The following is a 13,945-nucleotide window of genomic DNA, read 5'->3' as shown; positions in this document are numbered from 1 at the left end:
CTTTTTCTTGTACCTGTTGGTCTGGCACTGAAAACTTTTGGTTGTCCTGCTATCCTCCATTCTTATAATGTGGCCTGCCCATGTAAACCTTCGAATTTTGATAAATTTAATGACATCAGGTTAAAAAAATGTTTGCAAAATAACTTGAAGTTACCAGCACAAACAGGATTTAAAATTGCCTTTTTTTTTAAAAAAAAACTACCTGGGTGGGTTTTATTGGCCTTTTTTGGGTTTCATTAGGTTTTTTGGAATATTACCTTACCTTGTTTAACACTTTTTAGGTTGAAATTTTGATTTTCAGTTAAAGAAACCTCTCATAGGAAAATAATTCAAAGAATTAAAATAACCACAAAAAAAAAGCTTTTATTTTAATGTAATACCACCTTTTCATGTCTGGGTTAGGTTTATACCAGGGAATAATAACCTGTTTTTATCAGGGCATGGTAAAAACTAGGATTTTACTGGTAAAAACCATGGGAAAAATGAAAAAAAAACATGATAAAAAGTATTAACCCATGTTTATTTATTTACAGATATAATGGTTTATCATTTTATATCTGATAATATATGTTTCCATATTTTAACAAATATTAATAATTGTAATATATTATACATATGTTTATACTCTGCCCTACAATAATGGAAGACACTTTGAGTTTTAGGCATTTTTTAAAGTTTCTCGAGAAATACTTGAAGGATTAAATTATAAATTTAGAGATGTTTATTTCATGTGATTCTTTAATACTTAACACCAAGATTTAAAGCTTTCAGTGGTTTGGGAGACAGACAATAAATTACAAAAGGAATTAAGTATTTTTCAACACCCTATGCCAGATAATCAATCAATAAGCTTGTAACTTGTATTGATTGCTTTAGTTGTTATTTTTAATCACTGCATAAAATTTCGTAAACTTAGAGTAAATATTTATGGATATATAGATATAGACATTCATATATATGAAAAAAAATCAAACAATATTTTTGGAGCATTTTAAAACTAATTACAAAATTATCTATTTAAAATGTAAATTTTTTTTTTAAAAACTGTGTTAGTGTCAGTTCCATTACGGAAGGGTTGTGTGTATATACATGTACAGTGGAGCATCGTTTATACGACGCCGAAGGGACCACCGAAAAACGTCGTATAAACGATAACGTCGTATAATCGATTTTTTCTTCTAAAACTGAAACTAACTCTGTTTTCAGTTAATTTTAATGTTTAACGTGTTGATTTACATAAATTTCTAAATTAGACAAAGCAAAACAAACAAATAACCAAAGAAGAAAAATTGCAGTGAGCAATTTGAATGTATGTTACCTTTAATTATATTTTCTTGCTATTAGTCTCTACAATGCTTTGAATAGCGAGTTGAACTTACTGCTTTCTATGATGCAATTTTAGATTTCTAATCACGGCCAAATCTAATGGCTGACGCGCACTTGCAGGAAACATCGATTGCATCTATGCAATTTGCAGGAAAAAAGAGAGCTTTTACATTTTCCAAAATAATTAGTATCGATGGGTGCTCTGGACATTGGTCGATGAATAGCAAAATTTTTCGTTTTTGCCTCTTCATAACATTGTCTAGTTTTTTCAGACATCTAGTGAAAATTACGGTCGTCATCCCAGCATTCTTGTTGGCACCCTTTTCTGTATCATTCATATTGGCAAATTCCGCCCTTTTTTAAAATACACAGGAAAAAAAAAAATTAAATAAACGTGAACAAAATCTAAAAACCGACGTATGACCGATTCTGTGCGTCGTATAAACGATATATTTTTACATTAAAATGAATAGGAATGATTTGGGACCACACTAAAACGTCGTATAAGTGATCGTCATATAAACGATGTTCCACTGTATATTATATTATAATTATCAATATTTGCTATAATATGGAAATAATATGTATTCCAATAGGTTATAAATAATGAACCATTTATCTGTAAATAAATAAAAATGGGTTTATAGTATTTACCAAGTTTTTCCCATTTTCCCCAAGGTTTTTACTGGTAAAAACCCAACCCTGGTTATAATGCTAGTACTTATTAAGGAGATGAAAAAGTTACTCCTGCCAGTAGTCCACTCCAGCACCTGTTCAATTCGAAGCAAATAACATTAAGAAAGCTCAAATTGTTTTAAAAAAAAGATTTTAAAAACTGATTTTTCTTAAGGTTGAAGCAAGAAAAATTATATTAATTCAAGGTTACATATTTACCCAAATATGCCAAGTTCTGAAAGTAGGGTTATATATATCTGTATTACAGAGCTCATTCTAGGCAACAAAAAAAAGGGCAGGGTGCAAAAGTTAAAAAAAGGGCATTATTATTCTAAAAAGGCAATAATTTCTTTCTATGGGCTTTACACGTTTTATTAAAAAACATTGTAAATTAGTAAAAGGAATTTTTCGTTTTTAACTTTACCAATAGTAGCAAAGCAATCATATTAATAACTAATTTTTATTAATAAATTAGCATTTATATTGAGTTAATGAGCTAATTATCTTAGTAGTAATTCATTTAAAATGCATGTATATATTAATAAAATAATAAATGTATGTTTTTAAGTGTCTGTAGTTATGATTTAATAATTAAAATAATTATGATTTAATGATAGTGGAAGTAACTGTAAATTTTCAAAGACAAGTACAAGGGGGTGTGATGGCTATTTTTCCTTTCCCATATAAATCTATGTATTGACAGCAATGACAAACTAAATAAAAAGAGTTAAAAATAACAAAAGTTTAAGAAATCCATTGTAGAGTTTGGAGAAAAAAATAAAGGGTTGAGAAAAGAAAGAACAAAAAGGGTATGGAGTCTTACATCAGGGCACTAATTTACTTCAGGGGCAACAGGATGGATTCTTTTGACTAAAAGGGCAGCAGGATGCTGCACCCTGTTTACCCTACCTAGAATAAGCTCTGTGTATTATGTATTAATTTTAATAAATAAAAAATTGTATTTTAACTAATAAAAAATAACGATTGATATAAGGGCAGATTTTGATAATGTTTATGAATTTTTTTTATTTTTTAGTGTTTTTTTTTTTTAAATTTTTTATTTTTAAATAAAAAGAAAAACTAACCTAAAAAATTAACTTGAAACTCTTGTATAGAAATAATCTCTTAGTAAAAAAGCGAAATTTGAATCTTGTTGAAAAGCAAAGCCTTCCTATACAAAGCAAAGCTTTCCTATTTGAACCTTTAAAAATTTATTTACATTTAGGATGAAATCAGCCCAAATAAAGCACAAGAAGTTATCCATCACATATGCAATTTATGACTCGTGAGTCGTAATATTGTATTAAGTGTATCAGGATTTTAAAAACCATATTGAATTTAGTAGTTATAACTGCCAAAAATAACAAAAAATTATTGGATTTATGATGAAATCAACAAAAATAAAACTAGTAAAAAAATGATTACTCAAACTTAAAATTTGCGTTTCGTACTATGTTAAAAATATTAGATTTTTTTAAAAATCATGCAGAATTTCGAAACATTTTTCACGGAAAAAGCACTTGAGAAACAAATTTACAATATAATGTGTACAAATTAAACAAGTGGAAAAATTATGACTCAAATGTGCGATTCAAAATTTTTGATGCTCTTATTTTTCAAAAAGATTTTTTTCATTGTGTTCAGAAGCTTCTGTGGGCCCAGGTTGGGCACCCCTTGTTTTGGCATTAGTTAAGAATTTAGGTTAGAAAATGTTTTTGTGGCTAGCAGCAGATACGCGTAATAGACACAAACATCATTCTATGAAAATTTGCCACCGTCACGAAATTTTTTTTAGTATTACTCTTTCGTAAGAAAAACATACGAAATTATGAGGTCATATTCATCTATAAATCATTATTTTTGTACTTATATGTATTGTAAAATGAGTAGCACGAAAAAGAAAAATTATTTAAGTCTCGAAGAATTAAAAAGTGATTCTATCTTAAAACATTTATTAAATGTTTGCATTGAAATGTCTCTGAGTGAACATATGTATACAAAGAAAGAATATACAATACCAAGCATATACAAGAACAATGTAAATCGATAGCACGTTTTATCTTTATATTTTCATGAAACTGCTAAATTTAAGGAACTTTTTGCTGATATATTTAATAATCAATATTGTTTTTTTAAAAAACAAATATCGTTAAAATTAAAGTGGCAGCGAGAGGGTTGAAACTAGTTATATGAGTCAATAAATTGCTATCAAAAACTTTTTTAATTGAGGTATTTTGTTTGCAGAAAGTTTTTTTGTTTTATCTAAGCCTTATAATCATGCCAGTCTCATTCAGACTAGTCTAGAGTAACTATCCTTTTTAAAGTTCTCTAATTATGGTGAGTAAAATTATTAACGTTTCAATAAAACAAATAGCCAATTGCACTTCTATTTAATTTCTTAATGACTCATGTGTAAGGGTATTAATATAAATTTTATTTTTTTGTGCATCTTAAAACTATTAATGTCGATTTTTTTTTTGTTTCGTACTAGTGCAATAATTTTTTGTTTAAAACGGAACAGTGTGATGGTTCTCTTATTAGAAATTATTTTTTAATAACAAATTTTATTCTTTCACCTTCGTGCTTAAATTTAAAAAAAAAAATGGAAGCAAACTTATTTAATTCAGCAAAGTCTTCTATTTTGACCAATCAAACTTTATTACCAAAAAAAGGTCTTGTCTGATTGTTTGAAACATCTGCAAATGATTTTGATTGATTAATCTTCTCTTTTTGCTTCCAGACTTGCTGCAGAAATAGGTTGATTCGTGTGTTCATAGTGAATTTGCTTCGCTTTGCCTAGCATTGCTAAGCGAATTCAGTGTCATTTGGAAACAACTAATGAGAGTTATGTAATACGACGTGGAGTGACACTATTAAATACTTGGCCTATCTGGAAAGTTCAAAGTTAAACTTTGGAGGAAGTTATAAAATTTTCAAAATAAAATTAGAAAATTTCATTTGCACTATTTACAAAAGTTTATATATCTAAACAATGAACTGCTGGGGGGAAAAAGCAACTCTAATTGCAACATAAAATTATGCTGGTTAATTATCCTAGCAGGCAAAATACAAATAAATAAAATTTAGGAATTTAGATATTTTTCATAGATATATATCTATAATAGAAACTAATTTATTCACTGTTTTTCTATTCCATTAAATATGTTTAAAAACATATTTAATTTGTACCTTTTATTGTAAATAAATGATAAAATTATCATTTATTTACAATAAAAAGTACAAGTTCAATACATGTGAAAAGTATGTTTTGCTCTCAGGAAGCAAGGGGATTAACAATGTAATTTGAAACAACAGGATTTTCTAAAAGGATGGTTTTAAGAGTTTACGATTTCATGACAACTACATTTAAGTTGTTGGAATTTGTGTGAAGTTTCTTTTTCAAGCGGTTTAAATTTTTAAGGGGGTAATTTTTAATTTGTAAAAGGATCGTTTATAGGCTTACTTTCTTTCTAGATTGACTTCTGCCATAAAAGCACAACACCCTTTTTAAGGTGCTTGTTATATTGCATACAAAATTAAGATGATGTATTTTTTTTCATTGCAAAATGTTTAATGAATAATTCAATTCTTGATGTCCTTTGAAATTTCCAGCATTCAGTGAAGTAATGTTAGTATTATTTTTTTATCCAAGTCTCACCTTCAGAATATTCTAATTTTCTATGAAGTTAGTCATAAGAAATCATACTTTTTTTTGTTAGAATCAATTTATTGATAGGTTAAATTGTATTTCCAATATAAGTTTTATGTACTTGTATTTGATAAAATGGTTTAACAATAGAAATGTTCTACATTCGCCAAACATTTGAGTGCCAAAAAAAAAAAAAAAAAAAGAGTTCCAAAGTGTTGACTTTAGATTAATCTATTTTTGTAAAAACATTTAAAATTTTTAAGTAAGGTTTAGATAAGTGTTTATCATTATTTCATTTGATGGTTTTTACCCTACTCCTACATAAATTAAAATATATTATTGTACATAAGTTATGATCATTATTGCATGATTAAATTGCATCATACAGACATAACGGTATCGTTGAAATGATAAAGAAATCTATTCAACTTCGGAGGTTAAAAATCTTTTGAAGCATACGGGACCATTATTTATTTGCTAACTATTCCTGATGCACACATACTGCTGTCTTGTAGGGAACATCTGTTGAAAAGATGGCTGCTCCTTGCAATAGGAATATTTGGCATCAAAGCCAGGCATACCTCTTGTTGGAACAAGCTGGATGAACAACTTTGGCTACTGTAGGTAAGATAGATCAAGACAGTACGACTTTATTTTTTTGGGATGAACTTAGCGTTGGGAAAATAAGCTTTTGTGACTTTTTTTGAATATTGTTAAAGTTATATATAAAAGAACCACCGTTTGCCTCATAAAATAAATCAGCTTTAGGGTACTTAGGATACGAAACAATTTTAATACAATTTTTTTAAATAACATCTTTATAATTGCTTTATTGAGCATAAGGCCAATACAAAAAAAAGAGGTACCTCCAGTGGTAAGCATCTTGAAATACAAAGAAATGCAGGCCTCTTGGATGGCAGGACAATTCTTGAGTTGCTCGTCATTCATGTCAACTTGTTCTTCAGAAATTACTGCTGGAGTGTCAACAAGTCCAATGTGGTGTAGATGTGTTTCTAGAAAGTCATGTCCAGTCAATAATCCGAAAAAACTGGGAACACTTGATGTTAAGAGGTTCTCCCCAGAAGCATTAGGAGTTCGTTCTGTGTAAGAAGTTGCTCTTACTTCTAACAGCACAAGCTGACAAACATAAATTTCTAAAATAATTGCATCTGACAAACTTTAATATAGTAAAATTACTTGAAATGCTCTTTCAGTCGAGCTGGTCACATTATTCCTGCTTCAGAAACGTGTAATGAAAAAGAAGCTTATTTATTCTTTTCTCTCTGAATTGGCTTAGAGATTGATCCTTTTTATTGATTGTGGAATGAGAGTTTTTCATTAATATAAACTTGATCAATCATTCTTTATACAAAGTCATTTTAAGAACTATACAAAGTCATTCTTAAGATCAGAATTTTTATCAAAAACAGTTGCTTTTGTTTTTAAGAAGTCATAAAAGACAAGTTTTTAAAGTAAATGCTTATTTTTATGACCCCTTAAATGTCATCATTAATTTTTGAACTGTCAAAAACTGCATTTAATGCAAAAGTTACTTACCTCCTAGTTCTTTATGTCTGTGAGAAAAACTTCTCATAGTAACAGGCCCGCCAATTCTCATGCTTTAGTTCTCAAGCTTTGTGTTCGCAGAATGTTTTTCATTTCATCTAAGTCTGACTGTTATTAATTTTTAACAACATATTGGCAATTTAAATTAAAAAATACATTGTGAAAAAAAAATCAATTTTCAATGGGTACATTCAATAACTAAACATATTTTAATTTCTCACGATGCTTCAAGTTCCCCAAATGCTATGCAATGCCATTCAAGTAAATGCTTCACTGTATTCATATACAGGAGAAGTCCGATAATCCGGCATGTTCGGGACCGGCTAGGTGCCGGACTACCGAAAATTCCGGTCTATCGGACGATAATTATAAGAACAATTATGTTAATAATTAAACTACAAATACAGTATTCAAATACATACAGCAAAGTTTATTTTACATTTCATATAATGTATGTACACTTACTGTAAAACATATTTCACTTAGATTTAAAAAAGTCATGAATATCTTTTTGTTTTCTGGACTTATGGCGTTTAGTATAAAATTTATTTTTAATGATATGGAAATCAATAATTTCTGAAGCACTGTAGCTAGAACTACCCTCAGCAAAAGAGAAACTTATTGAGTGATTCTGCAGTGCCCAGCTGATTTTTAGTTTTCTTCCGTTTCAGCATCTGAGTCACTTTCTTCAAGATTTTGAGTAGGCTGAGGGTTTACTACAATGTTGATAATGTCCTCATCGTTTAGTTCTTGTTCAACAGGCTCATTCTCATCGATTAGAAGCCACTCCTCTACCTCATCTTCAGGCAGGTTTTTCAAGGGATTGTCAGCACTTCTAACGACATCCAAAACTTTGGTCACAGCGTCTTGATGGTTTTCTTCCTCATCAGTCTGTGGAGTTAGGTCAGATGCAGGGTTTGCAGCTGGCCGAAGTTTTCTCCAGCATTTTTGGAGTATTGTATTTTTTACCTGGTTCCAAGACAGTGAAATAGCATAGACGGCATCTTTTACTGTAAACTTTTTTTGAAAATCAGTCACGTCACAGTCGGCATTTAACAGGCCTTGTATAAAAGACCTTCTATAAAAGCATTTAAAATTTGGAATAACCCCTTGGTCCATGGGTTGAATCAAAGATGTTACGTTAGATGGGAGCAGAGTAGCAACAATATTTCCAGAAACTAACTCATCTACTGGCGGGTGGGCTTTGCAATTGTCCAAAAGAAGGATGGCTTTAGTATTTTCTGGTAGACCAAGGCTTTTGAAGGATTCCTTGACCTCCTTTAAAGAGGGCGGTAGTCATCCACGTATTTGATTGATCATCGTATTGGACAGGCAAGTGTGTAACATTCTTAAAAGCCCTTGGTTTTGCAGATTTACCTATCACAAAAGGGGTCACTCGGTGGTTTCCAGACGCATTAGCACATATAGCAAATCGGTTAATCTGACTTTTTTTTTAAAAAAAAAACCCTTGGCTGCTTTTTCTCCTCCCCCAGCTAGTGTAGATGTTGGTAAACATCGCCACAATAGCCCTGTTTCATCAGCATTGTAAATCTGTTCAGGTGTTAAGTCATTATCAACCACGATTTTCTCAAACTCGTCTTTGTATTTTTCTGCAGAGTTTTGGTTTGCTGAAAGTGTTTCTCCAGTTACATCAAGTCTTCGAATTCCATGCCGAAACTTAAAGTTTCTGAGCCAACCATCAGAATAATTACATTCACTTTCAGCAACTCCTAAATCTTGGCCGAATTTCTTTGCCTTTTCAACAATCATTGGCCCTGTTACCGACTTTCCTTCAGAACGTACTATACTAAACCATTTGAACAACACACTATCTAGCTGTTCCAGTTTTGGTTTTTTTAACATTTGTCTAGAAGCCAATTTTTCAGTTATCGATTGATAAGCAAACTTTATTAGTTCATCTTTTTGTTTTTTAATGTCATAAATAGTTGATGAGCCAATATTAAACTCATTCATTAAAACATTTCTATTGCCTTTTTCTAGCTGTTTGATGATTTCTAGTTTCTGATTGAGAGTCAGTGTTACGTGTTTTCGTTTCTCTCCTTTTGAACTCGAAGGCATAGGTTTTGAAGACATGATCACTGTACAGTTAGAACGAAAATCACTTTTTTTATAAACGGTTTCAAAAGTTACGTTTACTGCAATGTGAAAGGACACAAAACAACAACGCACAAAAAAAAAAGGCGAAGACGCTTCGTGATTGATTAACGGAACTGCACTGCACATGTTTCCGAACAATACCGAGCGCTTCCGGATGATCCCGAACTACCCCGAAAACTTCCGAATAGCTCTCGAGCGTTTTTATTTGCTTTAAAGACACACTTTTGGAGAAAACCAAAATTTTTACAATTTTCCGGATCCATGCCGGACTATCGAGCATTCCGGACTGTTGGATGCCGGACTAATGGACTTCTACTGTAATAGCAAAAGTCCTTTGTTGTATTATAAAATTTCTTTCTTACTTTAAAATATTCCAGAAATATTCATTGCTTTAAATAGAAAAAGTAAATAAAAAAAATTCAAAATTTATTCGGAATAATTTATTAAATGTAAGTGTGATGAATATCTTGCTGTGTGGAAAGAATGTAATATAATGGGTTTTTTCCACTTAATAAAAATATGTGTAAGTGCATTACACATGTTTTTAAAAAAGTATTTGATATCTTGTGAATTGGTCTTGTCAAAGACATGTTTTTGCATTAGATAATACACAATTAACAATTGTATCGTGAAATTTATCGAAAAATTTACGAATCAGTTTATTTTCTCAGTTAATGGAGTATTTGGTTTGATAAATGCAAAGATATCACGGGAAAATATTCTGAAATAAATATATAAATTTATGTATTTGTTTTATATATTAGTTACCTCCAGCAGAGCTCAATCATAAGTTATCAGTTGGTTCTATCTCCAAAGGATCCTGTCAAGAAAATTCCCCAAAAAATCTGAGAATTCTGTGTTAATGCAAAGCTGTATTGCTTAGTTCTTCTTCCTCCTAAACTCATCATTAAGTGACTTCTTATTAATTTCATACCTTGGAATAAAAAAAAAGAAGCAATTATTCTTTCTATCTTTCTTTTTTATTCTTTTAGATAACTCCGAGAAAACCCCCAAAACAGTCACTTGGTCGGAAAAGGTGATAAATGGAAAGGGTGCAGTATCTTGCCTTGTTTTTTCTTTGTTTTTTTTTCCTTTATAGACTTTGCCATTACTTATTAATGAATTATTAAAGTTAGATTAAAAAATTATAGTATTGCCCATGTAATTTAAAATAGCTACAGATACTCAACTTGAAACTTCTGTGGCAGAATTTTTTCGAGCTCTCTGTGACAAAACTCTCTAGCGCTAGTATCGTTCTGCATGATACTTTTAATACTAACAAACATATATGTTACTAATTTAAAATAATAAAAGCGCTCTGTTTACAAAATAAATATAATATATATATATATATATATATAGATAGNATATATATATATATATTAAATTGAACATGTAATAATTTTTTATTCTAATGTTACGGGCTATATTCTTAAATTTTTTTAGGGGCGCACAAATTATTTCCTTCTTTGCATTTTGTAAATAATCATAACAATAAAGAAAATTATTAAAAATTATGAAATCCGTTGTAATGATTGCCGAAGAAAAGATCGACAATGAAATCATCCGAATCTGACTCCTCAAATGCATGTTTCGTTTTGGGACTAGGTTGTAATAAATAATATCCTATAAAAAATATATTATAAAAAGTAAACTCCAAATAACAAAAAATTAATTTATGGAAATATTTTTTTGAAGAGGAGAATATCACCAATAATATGAAAATATGTATTCTTTTATGTTTAGTTTTAAAAAAAATTATATACTGTTCTCATCTATACATGAAGTTTTATTTTTTGCAAGCAGAAAGCACTTCTGTTTCTTTAAAGTAGTAACATATAAATTTGCTACTATTGTCTTTCAGAAAGGTATTAGTGCTAGAGAGAATTGTTGCAAAAAGCTGAAAAAAATTCTGTCACAGGGCTTAAAACTTTTTTTTTATGTAATTGTCCTTTTCCTCCCTTAAATTTGAATCTTTTTACAAATTTTTTATGCTATTAACCATATGCAGTTTTTCAGCATTTAGCAAGGTACTAAACATATTAAATTTTTAATTGTTTTATGCCTGGAAACACAAATATCTCATTAATTTTATAACTATCTACTTTATGGTCAGATTATCTGGACATTAGATTAGCAAGAAGGGACGAATTTTCATATAAAAATAATCAGGTTTTATAAACTAAGTTATGTAAAGTCTGCAACATTCAAATTTAATTTAATGACCTTATTTACAGTTGGAACTATAAAGTCACTGATCTGAAGATAACATTTTTAAGGGTTCCATGCAAAATATGAGTGTGTCCACATTCTCTGATTTTTAAATTTGCCAAGACACTGTGCCATGGCTAAAACCCTTTGTGGCAATTTTCCCCTCACCTCCACAAGAAATTAAAAGCAATGAAAACAAATAAGTTCAGATAAATCTAGAGTTTCAAACACAAATTATGGCATTATTATGTAGTTTGATAATTTAGAAAAAAAAAAAAAATTCAGTATTTGCTGTACTTGAGGTTTACCTGTACTCACTTTTTTTTTACTTCAAATTTTAAATTGCTAATGGGATTGAAACAGAAATTGTTATTTAAAATTTCTCCTACGTTATAGCATCCTCTTCTCTTCAGAAGTAAGCCTTAGAAAATTTAGTGGCCTTAGATTGGACACAAAAGCCTGAGAGTTGGCAGGTCTGTACCAAAGAGAAAAATTGTCAGATTTATTTGCAAGTTGCTTTTTTTTTTTTGACTTCTCATTTTTTCCCCTTCTTTTTTACAATTATAAACCGAAACATTCGATATCTACTGAAGAGTATATTAGATGAGAAACCATAACTTAAAATTTTTTTTTTAAAGTTACTTTAGTTGATATACACAAAATAAATATTTATTACGTGTTAAAAGCACTGAATTTAAATAAGCATAAAACTAAACAGGTATGATTAAGAATGCTCTTTTTTTTTGCCCGCAAATTATTTTACATAAATTAAATGGAAAGTTATAATTTAAAACTTTCGTGAGACTCTTATCAACATTCCGCCTCCTTTTTTTTAAAATTTTTAATCTATTTTGAAATGTTATAATTAACATTATTATTGGTAATAAATATTCTTTATGAAATAAGACCCCAAAAAAATAATCCTGCTTTTACTCTGCAGAAAAACTACAATTGTTTGAAAAACAGTTTTTTAGCTAGTCCTCGATTTGTAATATTTTTTATATTTTTGATGTCAATAACAGATTAAGGTTCAAATGCTTAATCGGATTTATAAACTTTTTCTCTGGAACTGTCATTCATAAAAGTTGCATGTTAGCCGATTTTGTATTTTAAAAAATCTAAGCATTTTTCGCAGTTTATATGTGTGACATCAACACAGCAAGACAGCAGGATATTGTGTTGCTGCCTAGTGGCTTGGTTGTAATTTTTTAAGTTTTTTGAACCCTTGTCTCCTAATTGTATCAATTGATATGTCGAACCAATAATTATAACTTGTTTGTTTTCAAAGTATAATTTCATAAGAATGCTCGTTTGTTTTGTAGGTTAATACAGGTTGTTAGTTATTAATTATCTTATGTTCACGTGTATAGGAAGTTGCATTCTAACCAATCTGCAGTTTTCTCCATGTTGTTAAACCAGTTTTCCCAAATAATTAAATAAAGAAAAAGTACATATATGGGAGAAATAAAAATACATTCCCATAATTATACTCTTTCCTATATCTTTTTAAAGTATATTTTCTTGCTTTTTCATAGAGCAAATTTCCTAAATATTTCCACTAGCAATTCACAATGGTGAAATACGTATTTCAATTAAAAGATGTGGTTTTATACTTAATTTGTAATAGTATTTCTTCTAATGACGCTAAACTTGAGGACATCGCCCCCTGCTCGCTGCACTGCTTTAACTGTTAAAAGAACTACTTAAGGATTGCTTTGCTCACTCATTAGATAATTTTGTATTGTTTAGCTTGTACATATTCTATTCGTCTTATGAAAATAAAGTTTTAAAAAACGTGCTTTGTATGTAACCTTGGAGTTAAAGATGAAATTTAAAGAGAAGAAGAAAGGTTGAATCATCGAGCAATGTATTTCTAGCCATTCGCCATCAATAAATAACATTTTTCTTATGCTTAATTTTATAACCATCGTTGAACAGCCGACCGAATTTTCAGTTTACGACAACCCATGTTCAACTCCGTATCCTTGTAATTTTGAACTCAATCCAGAAGACAAGAGAACTCCTGGATCAAGTATTGGGAGTAATACGCCTTTGTGGAGGACTGTTTGATGGAACTAACCCGCTTTTGTGTTACATGGCGAGAAAAACCATGAAAATATCCCACAGTTAGCCTGACGGTAAGGGGACTCAAACCTATGATCCATCTACCACTGAGGATTATTTTACATCAGCACTGTGGTCTTTGTGACTTGGGTGCGGAATTCGAACCAACCAGCCAATGCCGGTATTCGAACCCAGTTCACCTTTTTGGGAGGTGGGCGCTCTATCCCCTGAGCCGCTACGGCTGTCAGCCAATATTTTATTAAATTTGTTTAATAATAGAAATATAAATTATTGATAATATTTTAGTACATATTAATTTCTAGAAAAAGGAAAGTT

The 13,945-nt window shown here is 30.0% G+C and overlaps 2 protein-coding genes across 7 annotated transcripts in view; one reads left to right on the top strand and one right to left on the bottom strand.

Annotated features, from left to right (window-relative positions):
* The first annotated feature begins 6,168 nt into the window (after window positions 1–6,168).
* Window positions 6,169–13,945, top strand: part of LOC107456112 (YLP motif-containing protein 1) — a 132,705-nt gene continuing 124,928 nt past the window's right edge. For all 6 annotated transcript variants that reach the window (XR_011637579.1, XR_011637578.1, XM_071184666.1 and 3 more), the window contains exon 1: window positions 6,169–6,274. The gene's annotated coding sequence lies outside the window, so the exon portion shown is untranslated. The remainder of the gene's footprint in view (window positions 6,275–13,945) is intronic.
* Window positions 7,868–9,310, bottom strand: LOC107456111 (jerky protein homolog). Its single transcript, XM_043054105.1, has 2 exons — window positions 8,663–9,310; window positions 7,868–8,494 (listed from the first exon to the last, which is right to left on the bottom strand). The coding sequence occupies exons 1-2, from the start codon at window positions 9,308–9,310 to the stop codon at window positions 7,868–7,870; spliced, it is 1,275 nt and encodes a 424-aa protein (XP_042910039.1).

This window comes from Parasteatoda tepidariorum, chromosome 8 (genome assembly GCF_043381705.1).
Source record: "Parasteatoda tepidariorum isolate YZ-2023 chromosome 8, CAS_Ptep_4.0, whole genome shotgun sequence".
Classification (NCBI taxonomy): Eukaryota; Metazoa; Arthropoda; class Arachnida; order Araneae; family Theridiidae; genus Parasteatoda; species Parasteatoda tepidariorum.
The sequence above is the reverse complement of the archived record's forward strand: the minus strand, read 5'-3'. Positions and strand labels throughout refer to the sequence as shown.